This window comes from Pomacea canaliculata, linkage group LG3 (assembly GCF_003073045.1).
Source record: "Pomacea canaliculata isolate SZHN2017 linkage group LG3, ASM307304v1, whole genome shotgun sequence".
NCBI classification, from domain to species: domain Eukaryota; kingdom Metazoa; phylum Mollusca; class Gastropoda; order Architaenioglossa; family Ampullariidae; genus Pomacea; species Pomacea canaliculata.
Genome location: NC_037592.1, coordinates 21,684,527 through 21,702,895, shown reverse-complemented (window position 1 = coordinate 21,702,895; position 18,369 = coordinate 21,684,527). Strand labels below are relative to the sequence as shown.

At 42.4% G+C, this 18,369-nt stretch overlaps 1 protein-coding gene across 2 annotated transcripts; it reads left to right on the top strand.

Moving 5' to 3' along the window:
* The first annotated feature begins 5,157 nt into the window (after window positions 1-5,157).
* LOC112558635 lies at window positions 5,158-16,920 on the top strand. 2 transcript variants are annotated; one of them, XM_025229205.1, is made up of 5 exons: window positions 5,158-5,316; window positions 10,010-10,253; window positions 15,024-15,093; window positions 15,329-15,374; window positions 15,781-16,920. In XM_025229205.1, the coding sequence occupies exons 2-5, from the start codon at window positions 10,073-10,075 to the stop codon at window positions 16,078-16,080; spliced, it is 597 nt and encodes a 198-aa protein (XP_025084990.1). In that variant the 5' UTR covers window positions 5,158-5,316; window positions 10,010-10,072; the 3' UTR covers window positions 16,081-16,920. The 2 variants fall into 2 exon arrangements, with proteins under 2 accessions (XP_025084990.1, XP_025084992.1); XM_025229207.1 differs by lacking the exon at window positions 5,158-5,316 and adding an exon at window positions 8,030-8,754.
* Window positions 16,921-18,369: the final 1,449 nt, after the last annotated feature.

Below are 18,369 nucleotides of genomic sequence, written 5' to 3'. Positions count from 1 at the left end.
CCTGACTACAAACACACGCATAGGAGCAAATAAAACAGTCATGTCGGGAGATAGGGAAAGACGATAGGATATAGAACACACACACACTCATCTGCCAGTTCATTATTATTCTCTCTGCAGTTTATTTGCGGTAGACATCCTTGTTTAGTAATGCTTTATTGTTGAAAAGTCAGTCTCTGTAGGCCACATGGAGGACATTAGTAGAAGGTGTGCAAACTTGAAATAAGTATGGACAGGGCGGCGGCGAGGTGCTACACAAGCGCGTCACTAAAGTTCCTGCTTTTAATTAAACTTTTTGATCAGTCATTTCTTCCCACTTTATCGCTGTTTTCTTTATTGTTCGAGCAATTTACTGTCTAAAGACTACGATATAAAAACAAAACCTGTCTTGGGGTAGCTGTCACCTGTCAGCAAAGCAACGCATGCAAGTGTAGAGCTGTGTGAGGACCTCGGTACAATCAACCCCATGTTCAAACACTACTTCCGGTGTAGGGTAACTACAGTGAGTGTAAGTTGTCGATGACAAACCAACGAATATATTACAGTCACTGCCAGATCATATTCCTCGATCCTCTGCCTGTCCTACAAGTCCCATAGCTATCTCGGGTGTGCGTCACGCGCTGTTGGGTTCGGTCCACTGGTCACGACTGTGACCTCAAACAGTCGCACGAACTGTTAGACACAAGCTTGTGTTCCTGGTCAGAAGATGCCTTGGACACGAGCGTTGGTAGATGTGAGAGAGTTCTCTACTCTGGATCACATGTCCTGATAATATTTCTGAAGTACCTGTGTTGATTCCAGAAATTTCTGACCCATGATCTGTCACGTGATTCACACACCGCACCTGTAAGAGCCTCATCAGGATGAACTAGGAATCCTGAACTGTCTTTGAGGATCCCCACTCAGAGCTGATCACGTGATCACGTGATTATTTCCCCTTGTGTAGTCCTCACTTACCTCCCTGTGGTTGCCAGGCGGGTGGTCGCAACGTGAGTCGCTGTAAACAATCAAAAGCAGAATTTGCATTTGGTTACTGGCAATGTTTTATTTGTGATCATATATTTTTGGTGTTGAGATCTTGTTATTATTGAGGACAAAAATACTCGTACGTTGAAAGTCATTGTGATGTTTGTTTGATCGAAATTTGAGTTCGCTTAGGGTGTGGAATAATTTACAGAAAATCATGATTGACTTTTGTACTTGCTTCTGTTTCTGACAGTCTTTAATCTGTGCTTTTGCTTTCTTTGCATAAACAATGCTTTGTTTTTAACCCACTGAGTGCTGGAGCTTTTTTTTTGTAAAGCTTGTTAATATTACATGGAAATGAGAGACAAAGCCAGTATGTCGAAGTTCTGACAGACACGACAACGCATTTTCTTTGTTATTTTGTTATTTTATTATTTTGTCTTCGCTCAGGTGTCACTCGCATGTACTACTTGTATCCCTCACCCCATGCGATAAATGAGAGGAAAGCGGCTTAAGTTCAAAGGTTGCCTTTTTGATGACTGAAATTTTAATATCCTTTCATTAGGAATATCATGATGACCATCCCATCTTTTTTTCATTACTTTTGGGGTCTTTTAAATTTTTAGCATGTGTAGGCATTGCCAGTTAGTCTTCACGACATTATTTCAGGGAAGGGACTGGACCAAGGAAAATTAATGTTTTACTCAGAAGCATTTCAAAACAACAACCATTACTAGAGGACATTAATCAAGCAAACATTTATCTGGAGCTAGAACATGCACACTGTTATGAGAAATATTAAGGGTGCAAGTAGCCACCCAGGTATGTATACCCGTATTATCGAGCTCTCACCTTCTCTCTATCCCTCCCCCAACCCTCTAGTCAAAAGCACGGCGGGTCGGACGAGGATGCGACGAGCTGACGTGGAAAGTGTGACCTTTGACCCGCCTCTCGTTACTGCAAGGTAGCACCCTTGTCCACAAATCGCGAGTGTCTTGCAGAACTGAAGACGAATTGATATGATGTAATGAAGTGTTTTGATGATAAAGTTTACATTTTCTACTTTTTGCCAGCAGAAGCCTTGCTTTTGTGAATAAGGCTAACGAATTGACTGCATATCAGGCTTCTTTCCTTTGTCAGTAAAACGATGAAGGACCTCACCTGTGTCTTGTCTGTGTGTGTACATGCGTGTGGGAGTGTGGTCGTTACTGTGAGGAAAGTCACGTGTGTCTGAAGACAGTTTTTGGCCATGTGTGAATAGTAAAGGTCACAGACTGGAGAGGACAGCAGTGAGGGTTGATGACCTGAAACACTAGGCACCTGTCAATAGATTAACTGAGGAGAAAGATACTTTAATTGTCTCAAGACATTACGAGATCCATCTTTAGTATGTGTTGGTGGCGTGTAATGCGGATTTTTTAAATTATTATTATTATGAGTCAGTCAACTTGCTCAGTTGTTTGGAGGAATAAAAAGAAAAGTTTTTAAAATTGTTTGTAGCTTCTCTTGCACCCACACTTGTTCTTGCAAGCGCACAGATCGCACAACACAGCAATCGCCACATATTCTCTCATATTACCACTGATTATACTATAACTACAAATCTCTGTCATAAATCGAAGAAGAGAAGGCTAGAAAGGAATATTTTGTTAGTGGAACTGAGCTGAAGTGACAATGCTGATGGTAATCACTCCTTCAACATGAGCAACACCAATGAATTATTTGTTCTGAGATTATTGTTTTATTGCTGTGTCTTTGTATATATATAGGGTAAAGGGCAACAGAAATTAAATTATTATTATATTTGCCTCAGAAAACACACAGTCAATTGCACCTTGTATTATTAAAAGTGGGGTTGATCACAAAACTCAGCAAACTCGTCTGTCTTTGGTGCAAGCGACAGGCTAGTTGAGGTGCCTTTCATGGAAAAAATTTTCAACTTTTTCAGCTGTCTTCGTTACCAGATACGAATTCCACGTGATATGTTGGAAAATTTGCACACTTAATTAACCGCCTCCACTCCAGCAGCTTTATTGGCTGTAGCCTTGACACCTTTCGACTTGACCTTTGCTCTATAAAGAATTGGTTGTTTGAGAACATTCTGCCAACTGTTAAAAAAAAGATCTTCAGTGAAATGGCCCATCAGATTATCTGAGAAGACCAATACAGATGTCCGTATTTGAGTATAGCTTGAGATGATCACGATAAGAAAACCCGCCAAGAACAAAGCTGTGCTGTCCGTGACCTGACCTGACCTTTGGCGCTGCCGCGGAGGCTGTCCTATCGGGCCGTGACCCCTGTGCCATCGGTGATGGTAACAGTTCTTAGATCGCAGCGCTCACACACACACAAATATGCATTTGGGTGAAGATTCACAATGTCCTGCTTTTCATGCTGAGGAAAGTGTGAAGAGTCATCAGCCTGTGACGAGTGACTTATATAAACCGTTATTAAGTCGAGCAGCAGGCTGGGCACCGGTCACGTGCCCCTCGTCCTTCGCACCTGCGGTGTAAGAGCCCAGTGCGGGTGTACTAGGGACCTGTGCGGTCTACACTAACAACACTAACGAGGCTGAAGTTTGTCGGTCAAGGCTATCAGCCGTGGTGTGGATAACACCTTGGTATGATTTATGTGTGCAAAGGTTGGTTTGCTGGACGGTTTACTTGCCAATGTGAAATTTATTTGTTACACCCTCGACAGGCTTGGCAACATCTCTGGAGCAGTCCTTGTCCTTTACGCCAGGGAATTCTAATAAAGTGTGCCCAGGTGAGCAAAGTGGAAGAGAGATGAACTCGTAAAGGGTTGGGCTTCGGGGGTCGGAAAACATCAAAGAACTGAAGTCGGAGACTTGGCTTTATCGTGTAATAAACCGGATATAACATGTGATATTTGTTACCTGTTAGCACGTCAGCTTTACATGACATCAGAGATGAAAGTTGCGATAACATTAACAAATCAGCATCGCCGAACACTTTTTCTGTTGCTGATCAATAAGCCTTTCAATACTTTTTTATCGGGGTTGTAGGAAGTTGATTTCTGTATCCCAAATAGCAACAGATGAACACAGATGAACAGGTCAAGATGTGACATTGTACAGGTGAACAGATCAAGATGTGACATTGTACAGGTGAACAGGTCAAGATGTGACATTGTACAGGTGAACAGGTCAAGATGTGACACTGTACAGGTGAACAGGTCAAGATGTGACACTGTACAGGTGAACAGGTCAAGACACCAGCTGTGACAGGTTGTACAGGTGTGTTGCTGCTCATCTCGATGCTGTAAACACTGAGCGGTGTCGAGTGAAGTATGCTGATGTCACAATTTCTCAATAACGGTTCTCACCCACTGACAGCCCCTCCCCTAGTCGCTGTACATCAATGCTGTAGTCAATCCTGGTCAACCGCAAAATTGAGAAAGAGTCATTGTGAAGTAGTGTCCCTTATGAAAAATTAAAAAGAAAATAATGTAAGGATGTCGTAAAGTCAGTCCTAATGAAAGAAATGTCTCTAGAAACGAAGTGTACGAGTAAATGATGTGACACACGCACCAGCAGCACAAACACCATGGCTACAGATCCCATCTTGGTGAGGGAGAGACAAGTTGAGTGAGAGACATGAAAGTGGAATGAAAAGAGACAAAGCCTTAAACTTCGATGTTCTGGTACGAATTCTTCGATAAGAAGGAATAACAGGCAGAAGAGGATGAATTAAAACGAGCCTTGAACGAAACACAGACGTGGACTAAAAAAAGTAACTACGACACTGTGTCTGACAGTAACGATGTCCCTGTATGAACAATGAACTGTCACACATTGTGCACACCAAGAAATGAGTCATTCTACAAAAAGTCTCTTTGTCTGTCTGCAGCAAGTGTTGCAGGATGGGCAACAATCATCTTAATGAGGGTCCTTGCGAGTAAACACTTGTCTGACAGACGCAGACCAGCTGACGACCAAACTGTGTTTCAAAAAGAAAAAAAACTTGAAAAAGTCTTCAATAAAATATTAGTATAATCATTAAATTTTATAAGTGAATAATTCCTTGATAAAGATAACAAGCTTCCTTCTTTCGCTCCGCACAAATCACGGCCAACACGGCATCTCAGTCCTCACTCGACACTACCACAGTGACCACGTGACACTAGAGTACCGTGCAGGCTGGATGGCCATGACCGGTCATAACCTTTGTCAGCATCCCTCCCCTCCCCCCACCGAGTGCACTCGCACTGACCCAGCGTGCGGCCGGTCGGCAGTCGGGGCGACACGTCAGGTGCTGTGCGACTGCTGCGAGCTGCAGACAGAAGACGAGAAAGTTCTGGACTGGGACTGGCACAGCGGCGCCTCGTGAGGTGGGTACACAATTATTTGTTGTTTCTCTTCCCATCTGTCTTTAATGTACACAAACAACTGCACAACTGCTGATGCCTTTCCAATGTGTACACTGATGTACTGTGGTTCCTCGCATGTGTGTGATATTATGTAGTATATTAATGTTTGCGTGAATATATGCTAATATATGTATATGAGTGTGTACACAAGTGAGTACACAAGTATGTGTGCCGTGTTTACAGTTACCTAATTTTTGCTTTAGTGTAAATGTTTGTATACTAAATGTGTGTCAGTTGTGCGTTTGAGTGTTTGCATGCGTGTGCATGTATATACGTAAGTGTGTGTGTGTTTTTATCGAGGTTATGCATGTTGTAGAATAGTGTTGGTGGGTAGGGTGTACAATTTGTCAGGGTGTGTTCCTCCTGTCACTCCCTCCTTTCCCTCCACCGGTCTCGAGCCTCGAGGCGTGGTTCAGGTTCGACGTGCATCGATTGGCCTCGTTGCATGACAAATATCACGAACTCTGTTGAAAAAGGTAAACAACAACAAATAATAAGAACAAATTAAACACAGTCTAAGGGCAGAGTATCGATACCCAGGTGTTTTCAAATTATCGACTGTTGAAGTGCGAAGTGTTCAACCTCTGTCAAAATAATAATAATATTATTCATTGTGTGAGTGGTTTGACCTCTGGTCTGGCGATCCTTTCTCACATCCTCTAAACCTTTGGCCAAAGACTGTACGAGCAGCCATGTGTCACGTGATCGGTCAGTAAGCTGATATTAATGTCTTGTCAGTGTGGCAAGGTGGATGTTTGTGTGTGTGAAAGAGGAAGAGAAACAACTATTTGTCCTAACCCAAAACTAAATTTTGCAGGGCAAGGTCCGTATGTAGCTCTGGATTATGTTTAATGTTTGTGTCAGCTGTTTTAGGGTGATAAGAAGTCTACTACACAGCTCCTTGTCTTCTCCCTACCCCATTCCATCCTGCTGCTACAGGCGATATCGTCACCTGCGCTCATCACCCACATGTTTATCTTCCCATCACTCGTCGGGCCGTCCGGTGGCGCACCGGTTACCGTCTGTCATGACAGTGAGGGTCGACTGTCCTTGGTTCAACTCTCGTCTCGGGCACCCTGCTCTTTCTGCATGTGGCAGCTGTTGACAGGGCTGCCTGCCTCCCGTGATATACCCTTAGTTGTTGGCTCCACCACCACCCCTCACACCCACCCTCTCCCATCACTCCACAGGGGGTCTGCCTCCCTCCGCTACATCGCTTAGTGCTGACCACGTGACCACGTGCACCACTTCATTGTTTGTTCACGTGCCTGTCAGTAGATTTTTTTCTAGACCGGTCCACATACAAGTCGTGACTATACATACGTCCATATACAGAGAGCAAGGAGTGATGATGACAAAGCCACCAACGCGCTGTCAACAAGTCAGGGCAGGAACAACATGAATATCACAAGTTCAAGAGTGTGTTTCACTATTTCTCTACACTTACTCCATGCTTACACTTGCTGAACACCAACAGGACTTCTTTCAAGAGAAGTGGTAGATGGACATTTTACCTCTGAGTGTAAAGAGTTCTGCTAGTAACGAATCAAAACGTTGCTCATTAATTTTGTTCTCTCGTTTCCCTTCCTTCCTTCCTTGCCTCTCTCTCTCTTCCTCTGTGGGGAGATGAAATGCGTGCGTGAGAATTTTGCTTACAAAGCTAACAGTCGTATGTGTACCTACATAATGTTTACACAGCAACTGCGCATTTTCTTTGTCTGCTAACAACAAGAAGGCAAAGGTGGAAGTCAACCCGCCTTGACTCCGCAACGAGCTGCAACAAATTATGAAAAAAGAAGACAAAAATCCGTCCCAAACGCTCAGGCCAACAGATGGTACAAGTGTGAAAAATGTCGTCTACTTCTTTCTCCCTTTTCACTGCAACACAACTACCTCTCCTCTTCCCCTTCACTTTCTTTCCTCGTGTTCTACTCCCATGATCTGATACCAGTACCCTCCTCTCCCTCTCCCCCTGTCCCGTCTAGACATGCTCTTTGTTCCTTTTCTAGGCTTAGCCTGATACATCGCCCCACCCCGCCATCACCCACCCCACCCTCACGATCCCCCACCCCACCCTCTCTATACCCCCACCCCATGTTTCGGGGGTTTGTTTTGTTGTTTTTTCTTTTGCGTACCTCGCATTGCCGTTCTGTTCTCAGTTCTCACTGCGTCGCCATCGGCAAGTATTCGTGTAATTCTTCCTTTGAATCTTACTTTTTTTGCTTACTTCTCCTGTTTATTTATTTCCTTCCCTCGTTCTGCCTGGATATCGTGTAACTCACGAAGAGTGTTTTGTATTTTTGTTCTTCATTTATTTTTCACTGTAAATGTGTCTGCCAGTGTCTCGCGCCATTGTTGGATTTTCTCTTCTCTCGCGGTTTCTGGCATGTCGGTCTCCTTTTTCTCATGCCACCCTTCTGTCTGCAGGCCTGCTTGAAATCTGGGAGTCGATCACATTGCATGTTGCCTTAACCCTTAGCAGTGCATACGTTAACCGACTTCCTGGTGGTCTGTGACGTCAGTGCGCGTGCACTCACCGTCACGTGACCTCATTACTCACGTGATCAGGAACACTCGGCAAAGGATGTAATCTCTCTCTCTACCCTGTCTCTCGTAACTCGTACAACGAAGAGGACACGAGTCCTGGTGTCTGACAACGAACTGTCTTACAACTGGACTGAGCGCTACTCCCGACCTGCATCTTCAATGCTGGAACAAAAGTTTGGTGCGACAAATAGTTATTTAGTCTGTAGGACAGCGGTTACCTTTATCATTTTATGTGATTTTAAATAATTCAAATGAAAGGTCATCGTCATGGGGATACTCTCACGAACAGCAGTGTGTTAAAAAAAAAAAAAAAGTTGGCAGCCGACAGAAGGCAGATGTCACGTGATACAGTCCTACAGACACCTGTGGGTTTGTTACATAACACTGAGAGCATCCATGCGAAACAATGATCGCCCTTACAGACAGAGCGTCCTACTCATGTATTACTACGCTTGGGAGTGAACTTGATCTCCTGGTGGTCGTGACTACAAATGTAAATGTGCGCCATGATCGAACTGATCCAACAAAGCAGCCGGCCATCGAGCCGCCCATCCACTCATTGCCACCTACCAACAGACTATGTAAGCAAGTAAACAAAAGTTGACGGACACCTTCCTGGCTTGTGAAGGCAGTGCACTGGCCTGTCCTTGTGAATCAGTGTAGTGTGATGTTCTCACACTTCCGCGTGCATTGTTGCTGCGTGTGTTTGTCGGCCCCGCGCGCGCGCCTCCATCATGCGTCAGTCCTGCGGCTGCTGCAGCGCGTGGTGAGCGAGGTTAGCAGTCATCTCAACGACCGGCAGTTCAAGTCTCGCCTGTTCTTCTGCAGGGTGCAGGCGGTCTTCTGAGCTCGGTAAGAAACTGGGACTTTCATTTCATTTGTCTTCTTCTTTGCTTCATCTTCTTCCCCTGTGATGCCAGGCACGTGCAGAGGTCGTGAGTCGCATCCACGGATGGCAGACAGCGAGTGGGCTTGTGATCACGTGACTTGCTGTCTACAAGTGTGACAGTCACTGAACATGTTGTACGGTCACTGCACTGTCATGATACTGTTATTGAACATAGTGTACATGTATAGACATGTCTTTCCTAGTTAGTGGATTTGGACATGATTCCTGAAGACACGCCATTTTGAAAGTGTCATCTGGGATGATGGGGGAAAAGTATCAACGAGGATGTCGCTGGTATTTCTTGGACACGAAAACAATGGAAAACCCAGCATCGTAGTCGTCACCTCTGTTGTGCCTGGTCCACCCGGCTTTACTTCGTCCTTTCTGAGCGGCTTTCAAATGAAAGTGAACATCAATATCTATTATTGCATGCTACTTTCTTGCCAGTCTTAACTGCTTGATGCTTTAAGTGCAAGATGTTTTATTTTATTACACTCTAGAGATCTGTTTAATGCTCTGTGTTTTTGTTTTTGTTTGTCTTAATTTAATTTGGTGTTCTGTCAGTGTTTTTTTCTGGTGTGACTGTCAAAGAAATATTTTTATTATTGAATACTTGCTCCGAGACTCACCTTCGCGCTTGCCTCGACTTGGGAATAGTTTGGAAATAGATGTCTACACTTCTTGGAATTAAATATTTAGCAAAGACTGTAAATTTCATTAATCTGCAGAGGTGTGCACTGTTAATGTTTCTGCCATGAACCGGAAGTATCGAACACGATACATTTCTGCGCAGATCTTTCGCGCACACAATTCTAAAACAGCGGCTTGCGATTCCCCCACGAGGACAACTCTCAACCATCTGAAAGCCTCTCAGGAAGACTTAAAGCGACAGAATGATGGATGTTAGTTATGTTTGAGGTCCTTGCCACCCTTGCATGACCCGCCAACGCGGGGTTGACTCGTTAGGGGGCGCTGTATCCTGGAGTTAGATAATAAAGTCTTTTGTATCTTGTCAAGCCTGCACCTCTAATCGTCGGTTATCAGTTTCCGCTAATTGCAAGAGTAATCTGTTGGAGAGACTTCCAAGGGTAGGAAAAAGGTCTTTCTTACTGTGGGCCTGGTGAAGAGGGTTTGAGGGACTAACTACAACAAATGATTGCGAACCCTATAAAGACAATCTACCTCTTTTTACAATTTCTTTGTTTTGTTTTCTCCCAGTCAAAGAAAAATTCGACGATCAGCGACATTTTGCTGGAAACAGTGTGATTCTAAATCGCCGCCATGGAGTCGGAGAAGCAGTTGCTGTACAGAAAAGAGAAGGAGGACTCAGTCTACCGGCTTCCTTGCTGGATTCTGGGCTGGTTCTACACCTCAGTAACCCTCTGTATCTGGGATGCCACCTTCATCATGTGTAGACCCCATTCCTTGCCAGGAGGCAGTCTGTCTTTCATCTGGAAGCCATGTAAGTGTCTTGGTGATGGTCTCCATGTTACTTGACCCAACGGAAACAAGGTACAATGTCTTACACAATACAACCTGTCATTTTCTGTTTTAGTTTCACAGTAAGGAGTAACTTTTCTGTATGTGTTACAGTGTAATGTGTAGTTTCATGTTATTACGAAAGTAAGATCATGTGTTCATATAATAAAGAGACCTGCAATAGAGTTCTTTACTACTTGTGAAGAGCAAAGACATCTTTGGTCCTGTGTGGACGTACTTCCAGTCTAGGTTCAAACTGTTGATCAGACGATTTTGTCCACTTGCTTTCCTCCGGTTTCCTGAAGGTTCTTCCTGCCTATTTTTCATGTTCTCCGGGCATTTATTTCTGTTATAATTTAATTATCGAAGTGTAGTTTTTTAGGCACTTTGACGGTGGGATTTTTTCGTGATTTAATTTCGAGAAGTAAACTTAGATAGCACGCTCATCGAAAAGACAGTCGCAACGACAAGAGATATTTACAGAAGTGGGGATCCAATGATGTACAACTCCCACGAGAGTAGGGAAAAACAAGAGTAAGGATCAATAGCGCTTTCTCGGGTTACTAAAAATAGATTGTTACGTCACGCAGCAGAGCATCATGGGATTGCTTTGCGGGCAAACACTGCACGTTGTTCTTTCTGTTTACGCTACGGCGACTGACAAAGAGCGACATTTTTAAAATTAATCTCTGAAACAATGCTGAAAACAGGAGGAACTAAGCACTGCTGTTGGGGTTTATGTAAATCGGACTCCAGATGTCCAGAGCGGTTACAGGAGGGGACGTTTTTTATTCCATTTCCAAAGCCTGGTAAGACCAGTGACAACATGACCCAGTGGGAAAGACAACAGGGCAAGTTCAAGACTGAGAAAGCAAAGCGCTGGCAGTTTTTATGTGGGAGATCTGATTTCCAAAATGTGGAGAAAATAACCAGGAGCACATATATCTGCTCTCTGCATTTTCGTGGTGGAAAAGGCCCAACATCTGAGAGCGACGAACCAATATTAGCGACGCGTACAGACGAGGAGACAAAAGCGACAGGGAGGTGACAGGAAGGTAGACTCCAGCGCAACGTGGCGACCAACCTGCACATTATCAAATGAGAAGAAAACTGGTCCATCCAGGCGTTTTACCCCAAAAGAGGAACTGTTCATTACACTACTGAGGCTGCGAAAAGGACTTTCACTGAAAATGATTGCCTACATGTTTGACACATCTGAATCGTTTGAGAGCAAATTATTATTAGTTTATGTTCCTACACTTCAAGTCTATGAATGTCCCTATATTCCCAACAAAGGATATAGAAAAAACGTCTTTGCCAAGAGTGTTTAAAAATGTCAGATACTCTGTAGACTGCACACATTTCTTTTGTCAGACACCCAGGATTATTATAAGGCAATGTGTATTCCTCTTACAAGCACCACACCACAATGAAAGGACTGATTGCAGTCACCCCTAAAGGTGCTGCATGTTTTGTTGATATATTTGAGAAATGTGGCATTCTACAACACATTGAACAAGATGTTTTGCTTGTGGACAAAGGGTTTAAAGTGTAGGATTTGCTTTTGTCGAGACAGGCTACTATAAAAATCCCTGCATTTCTAGATAAGCGAGCTAGTCTGTCTGCAGAAGAGGAGATGGATACAAGGAGGGTAGCCAAGGCACGAATTCATGTAGAACGCTTTAGTGAAAGACTGAAAAAGTTCATGCTTCTCAGTAGAACTAAGCCTCAGTTGTGTTGCCTCCCAAATGGTTTTTCTTGGATGCTGTTTGGTAAATTTTCAGAGTAGCTTATGTATTTAAAAGCAAATGAAATGATAATGTACCACATAGATTGGTCAAAGACAGAAATGTGAAAGTATTTTTACCAAAATCAGACTGAAAAGAATTTTTGGTGTTAAACTGATGGTCAACCTATCAATTCATTCAGGGGCATATGACAGAAAAGTATTGTAAATAAATGTGTATAGTAATTAATATTATAGGTTACAAGTACTGTTCTGCTTCATAGTAAACAAAGAGAAAAATAAAAAATCAAAACCGCATTTTTACACGTTCACGTTTTGTTTTTTTGAACAATAAACTGCACAGCAACGCATTCGCTGCAAACGCTGGTGTAGTACATGTGGGGAATATATTTGTCCGCTTTGCTTTCCCAGAAGCCCTTGCGCGACTAGATCGTGACGTCATCTGTGGAAAGCGCCATTGATGTAAATCTCCACAAGAACAGTAAATAATAAACAATAAATAATTGCTCGTTTGATCTTACTGTGGAGTTTTTATAAATTAAATACTTCCCAGTCCTCTTCTCGTAGTGAACTTTGACCTATCCCTGTTAGAAAACGCGTACTCACATATTCATCTACTACAAGCAAGTGGAATGGCATTAATAAATAAATACTAATATAACAAGTCCACCCATCTTCCAAAAACATTCGTGACGGTCGTGTTGGTATTGTGTATCACCCATCGTGTGTTAGAACAACAAGCTTTGTTGTCAGCGCCATGTCACAACATGTGTCACGAGTGTTCACGTGAATGACGTGGCAGATCTCTGTGTCATCATCAGTTTCCTATTGACCTTTGATGTTTTATACTATTCCTGTTTACATATTCTTACATTCTTAAGTGCGATCTCTCTTGGTAGTGATGATGCGCGTTGTTATTATTATAATACTCTTAGCTAAACAGCGAATACACAACCTTGCCCCATCAACTTCTTGTCTGTTGAAAATGTTTTAGTCCTACTTTTGCTTGCTTCAGCTTATGTACTTTTGCGGTATAATCTTATTTTTGTTTCAAGTCTCTAATCTTTATGTGTTTGTACCAAGTTACACGTTTGAGAGACAGAGACTGTGTTCATTGAAACATGTAGTGATAACTTCTGAACGCCACATCACGTGACATCACCTGTCAGCCGAGGGCAACTACCTCCAGGATAGACGGGCTCCCAGCAGCTGTGTGCAGCTCACCCCGGGGGTAGGCCAGGATTAGCCTGGTGTGTGAGCGCCGCTTACAATGAACGTCTGTGTGTGCACGTGCTGAGGTCTCGCGGTCCCCAGTCCTTTGTATCTCGAGAGAACAGAAGATGCTTTGTCGGGTTGATGATGGACTGGAAGGTAGTCATAAAAAAAGAAAGAAAGAGAGCCACCAGCGCCAACTCTTGAGGGGCGAGCTTTGTTTTCAGCCTCAGTCACACGTGTGAAAGGCATTCGTCTCCACACTGGCAGTGCAAGAAAAACAGAATTTAGACAAAGGGTTTTCTGTCTGTGATGCTGATTCAGTCCGTCGTTGAGTGATGTGTGTGTGTGATGGTGTGTGTGGGAGTCAACTCTTAAGTGAAGCCTCTATGTATAGTCAGTCTTCTTTTTGGCCTCCGTTAAGAAAAGTTCATAGTCGTCTCTCTTATTCACCAACAAATTTCAAGCCGATTTTTTTTCTATCATGACCAATCAAGTTTATTTTATTTACAGTATTCTCCATAGGACACTTTATCAGCGAAAACGGATTTATTTTACAAGTTGCTTTCCGTGCACAGGATGTCGTTCCGTTAGTTTTTGCACGAACGGCTAAGAAACACGTCCATGGTCTGACGAAGTAGTAAAGAAATATAACAGCAAGACTGTTCAGAAAGTGAAGTATATTTCAAACATGGACAGTTGCATGAACATGTGAACTGGTGCCAAGGGAACTGATTCGCTGACGGGAAGTTTGTCTCACGACAGCGAGGGCTCGAGGATCAAAGCCCAGTAAGGCGATATTTCAGGCAAAATAAAATGTCATTTTCTTTTGGTGAACATTGGTTGGGTAGTTTAAATGCTAGTAAAATTAAGAAATATCAGTTTATCTATTTATAATCGCAGATAATAACAAGAGAGACTTAGTATTATGACAATTACGGTTGTATTGTAGCAGAAGGCCAGAAGTATATTTTATCAGGCTGTTACACTTGTCTCTCTACACTTTTAACTTAATTTAACACACACACGTGCACACGGATGCATTAATATCTTTGGAATATCAGTCGGTAAAGTGTCTGTAATCCAATGACACAATAGAACTTTGTCATTTTTTTCACTTGGCCTGTATCTCGTCCACTACTGTCCGCTTCATTACAACAGCCATTCAACTGTTCCGCTTAAGAGGTCAATGGTTCAAGCAAAATCTCGGAAGCAGGCAGAACTTAACTGGAAGATAACCGTCAGTGTTTAAGTCGAGCTCAGTTTCTGAGGATTTAAAGCTGAACCGACTCTGAATTAATACCTTTAGTGTAGAAGTGCTACGAGATGTGTTCCGACCCGTACAAGCAGAGATAGAAAAAAAAAAAAAATGGACGACAATGGAAGACGAGGTTGGTGACAATAACAACTGATGCCGGTGACCTTTACAAGATCGCTCCGCCATCATACAATGTCTTCTTGTTCACACACAGGTGTTTCTTCTGTAGACATGGCAGTTCATCTGTGCAAAGGGTTAGAGAAACAAGAGAAATAACGGGGAAAGAGAGGGTAAGGAGGTGGAGGAAAGTAAAACCCCTTATGTCCCCAACAAACAAACAAAAATTGTTTTCGTGTTCAATACCAGATTCTTCTTTTATTTATAACTTTTTACATTATTTGCCTCAACACACATTCAAACGACATAATTTCCAGTGATGGTACACATCTTTTGTTGGTATTACACAATCTCACTTGTAAGTTACATAGATATGTTTGGCACAGATCATGTAGTTATGGTCAGCTGGTGTGTTTCAGACAAGTACTACATCACTGTGGACCAGAGATACGCCGATGTGAACGACCCCTTTGTCTTCGGAATAAGTCTGTAAGTCCGTCCTGTGGTGCGGCTGGCTTAGGCATGGATGGATGGAGTGATAGACTGACAAATGTATTAATCTGCAATGTTTTGTCATGTTTATGTTTCATTCTTACCAACTTCTGTTGCCGGCGTCTATAAATATTTGAGATGAGAGTAGGAAACGGAGAAATGTCTGTAGAATAAATGAATGCTATTAAAATTGTTTGGTTCTCACCTTGTTAATTGATTGGCTTGTTTGCAGGTTTAATTGCTTGGAGGTTATTCTCAACATCGTCACCATCATTCTTGTAAGTATCGCCCGCGACAAGTAATTGCGAACAGCATTTATTATGCATGTTCTTTAAAAACTAAATGACTTTTATTCAGCCTGTACTGAACACATAACAAAATTATATTTCTCATTGAAAAGAAGCTATACGGCTGATGAAGTAGCTTTTAGAAAACGGTTAAATGTCCAATACGTGTTTCTCCTTAATGTTAAGGCATTTTCACTGTTGAAAGTCCCTGGTAGTGTGGAGTTGTGTTTTAATAGCTTCAAAGACACTGCTGCCTTCCGGATAACGACTGGTAAGAATACTTCCCTTTCATGTTTTAATTTTTTCCAGTATATTTTTCCTGCTTTGTGAGCGACGATGCGGCAGGAAAACTAAAGTATAATTTTGATGGCTTAGACAATTTTGTCATCTGTTGCAGCACTACAGGTCCAGTCGGCACACCATCCCGCTGGCCTTCACGGTTTCTGTCATGACCTTCTGGAAAACACTTTTCTATCTTTACGCCTTCTCTGACTGCGGCGGGGGAGCTCCGTACCGCGTGGGGAACTCCGCCCTCCAGGAGTTCTTCATCTTCGTCGTGCCCAACGGCATCTGGATTCTCGTTCCCTTTGCCGTCATGATGGCGCTGTGGCCAAGAATGGTGCCCGAGGTTTCCGATGCAAGTCAGGGGAACGGCACCCAAGTCAGGAGCTCCAGGGTCAGCAAGAAGCAGGCTTGAGTCGCTGTCGCAGCCAACGGATCAATTTATATATATATACATGCATTTTTAAAATGTTACCTTGTTTTGTCATGCTCTCCTCCCTGCATTTTTATACTGAATCCTATTCTACATATCATAATTTTTTTTTAAATTGCATTTAATTCTTGCTTTCCTTTCATCGTAATACTTTTCTTTTAATTTTACCGGTTTCCTCATTCAGATGGAAAGGTAATCGACTCTACCTTGTTCACAGTAGACGTCAACATTCTACACTAAATCAAAAGCCTGATTTCAACCATGTCTGCCCTCATATGTGCCTTTTGTGTTCTGATTATATCCCTTAAAGTAAACCCAATTTCAACATAATGTATATTTTTGTGACAGCTTTCGTGGCCTAAGATAATAATAAGTAGAAACGGTATTTTATTTAAATTTGTAGAGGAAAACTGAATAATCATCTAGATTTATGGAAAATTGTGTGTCTCATCGTAAAGAGGGTAGGCGTTTTTGTGTTTTTTATATATAACTGAACAAATGAGAATCTTGACTTTGGTTTTTCTTTGTTGCCGCCTTTTTTACATACACTGTGCATGTTTTTTTCACATTTTCATTTTGCTTTTGACCTGGTTTAGTTCTACTTCTACTTGTATCTGACGGAGACTATGTGGCCTTTATCGGAGGGTTTGAATTAAGTAATTCAAAAAGTCCTCTGAAATGGAAAGAACTTGTAACGTGAATATAAGAAGTATGCAATGGATGTGGATCGTGTGTAACACTTGTGATGAAATACTGATCTTTACAATGAGCCTTACTGCAGAAGAACAATTAAAGAGAAACGATTAAAGGTGAAAAATTACAGTCGTCAGAATGGATTTTTTTTTCCTCCTTCTGTCAGGGCTGGTCGACATTTGAAAGCTGCTTCTTTCCTCTTAAAAAACAAAATCCAATCGTTATCAGGCTCGTCATCCAAGCATGATGACGCAGGGAGGTAACCAGCTTAATGTACCAAGTTAACTTTAATCTCGTTCACTAAAAAACAATTTCTTCCATTCGACATTCCGTTTCGACGAGATTTTAACATCGAATGGAAGAGATTTATTTTTCTTTTCTTTTTTCTTTTTTTTTTTTTTTTCTCTCTTCCAAACTGTCCTTGCAAGGCAAATCCCCAAAGCTGAAAAGTAGTTTCGTTGTGAGAATAATGATGTTCGTGAGGATTGCTTATTGTATGACCTGGGGGAAGAGGTGAAATGAGAAGACATCTGTTCCCCATCCTTCGTCCTCTGTAATTTTTCAACATTCATGGGAAGCGACTCTAAACAGCTTAACCGTCCGGGTAACGTAGTAGCTTCCCTTTGTTCGTTTGGTGTCTGAAGTCGTGGTTAACGTCCTATCAATGCTATCAAAAGTTGTATCAATGTGTTTCAGTAGGAATGTGTGGAGTGGGTTTGTGATCAAACAATGTTTGCTCTGGAGATTAATTAATTTAATTTCTTATTTCAAGGTTTTAAACCTCCAAAGACAAAGGAAGCTGAGACTTGGCCACCACTGATAAGTGGAATGTCTGTGACCGATGGGAATTTATCATGCTGTCCACTCTCAGCTGAGCTCGCACTATCCCTGGTGCCAGCTGCAAGCATATAGAAATGAGGAACAAAAGTTGTTTATGTCTCATGAACTAAGAAACAGATCAACATATTGACAAAAATATTGACATATACCTTTACCTATCCCCCTTCACCGTGTGTGTGTGTGAGCCTGATGTCTGCTTCGCTTGTTGATTTATTTACAGCCTTTTGAAGAAACTTTAAGTTCTTCATAATAAATAACGTTTTGTGGGAGGATTCTGATCATAGACCTAGTGGAATTTCTGGTGGAAAATCATAATTCATTCTTCTGAAGTGGGAAGGTGATATCTGTGGGTAACCGAATGTTACTGCGGTATTTACAACTATGTGTCATTTCGGTGGGATAGATCAGAGGTGCCCAACCTACGACTCGCGGGCCACATCCGAACAACGAAGGTGCCTCGTCCGGCCCACTCATTTTAACCACACACAACATAATTTTATTTTTAACATTATGATTCTTGGAAAACCACCATGTTCTGGTGAGTGCAGCTTATCATTGAACAACAACTTTTGTACTTCTGTCTGTTGTCAGCAATTAAAACTGTTACAGCTATTAAACCTGAGACACGCTTCGGTACACCAGTATGCTAGAAACGAAGTCATCTGTATTAAACTATTCTTAGTAACACGTATGGCTGCCGGCAGCTAATCGGTTCTCTCCTCTACCCCGGACCAACCC

Bases quoted from the DNA above. Each gene is read 5' to 3' on its own strand.
- LOC112558635 (XM_025229205.1), top strand. From the start codon at position 10,073: ATGGAGTCGGAGAAGCAGTTGCTGTACAGAAAAGAGAAGGAGGACTCA. The intron at 10,254-15,023 runs GTAAGTGTCTTG...GGTGTGTTTCAG, and splicing joins GTCTTTCATCTGGAAGCCAT to ACAAGTACTACATCACTGTG. The intron at 15,094-15,328 runs GTAAGTCCGTCC...GCTTGTTTGCAG, and splicing joins TTTGTCTTCGGAATAAGTCT to GTTTAATTGCTTGGAGGTTA.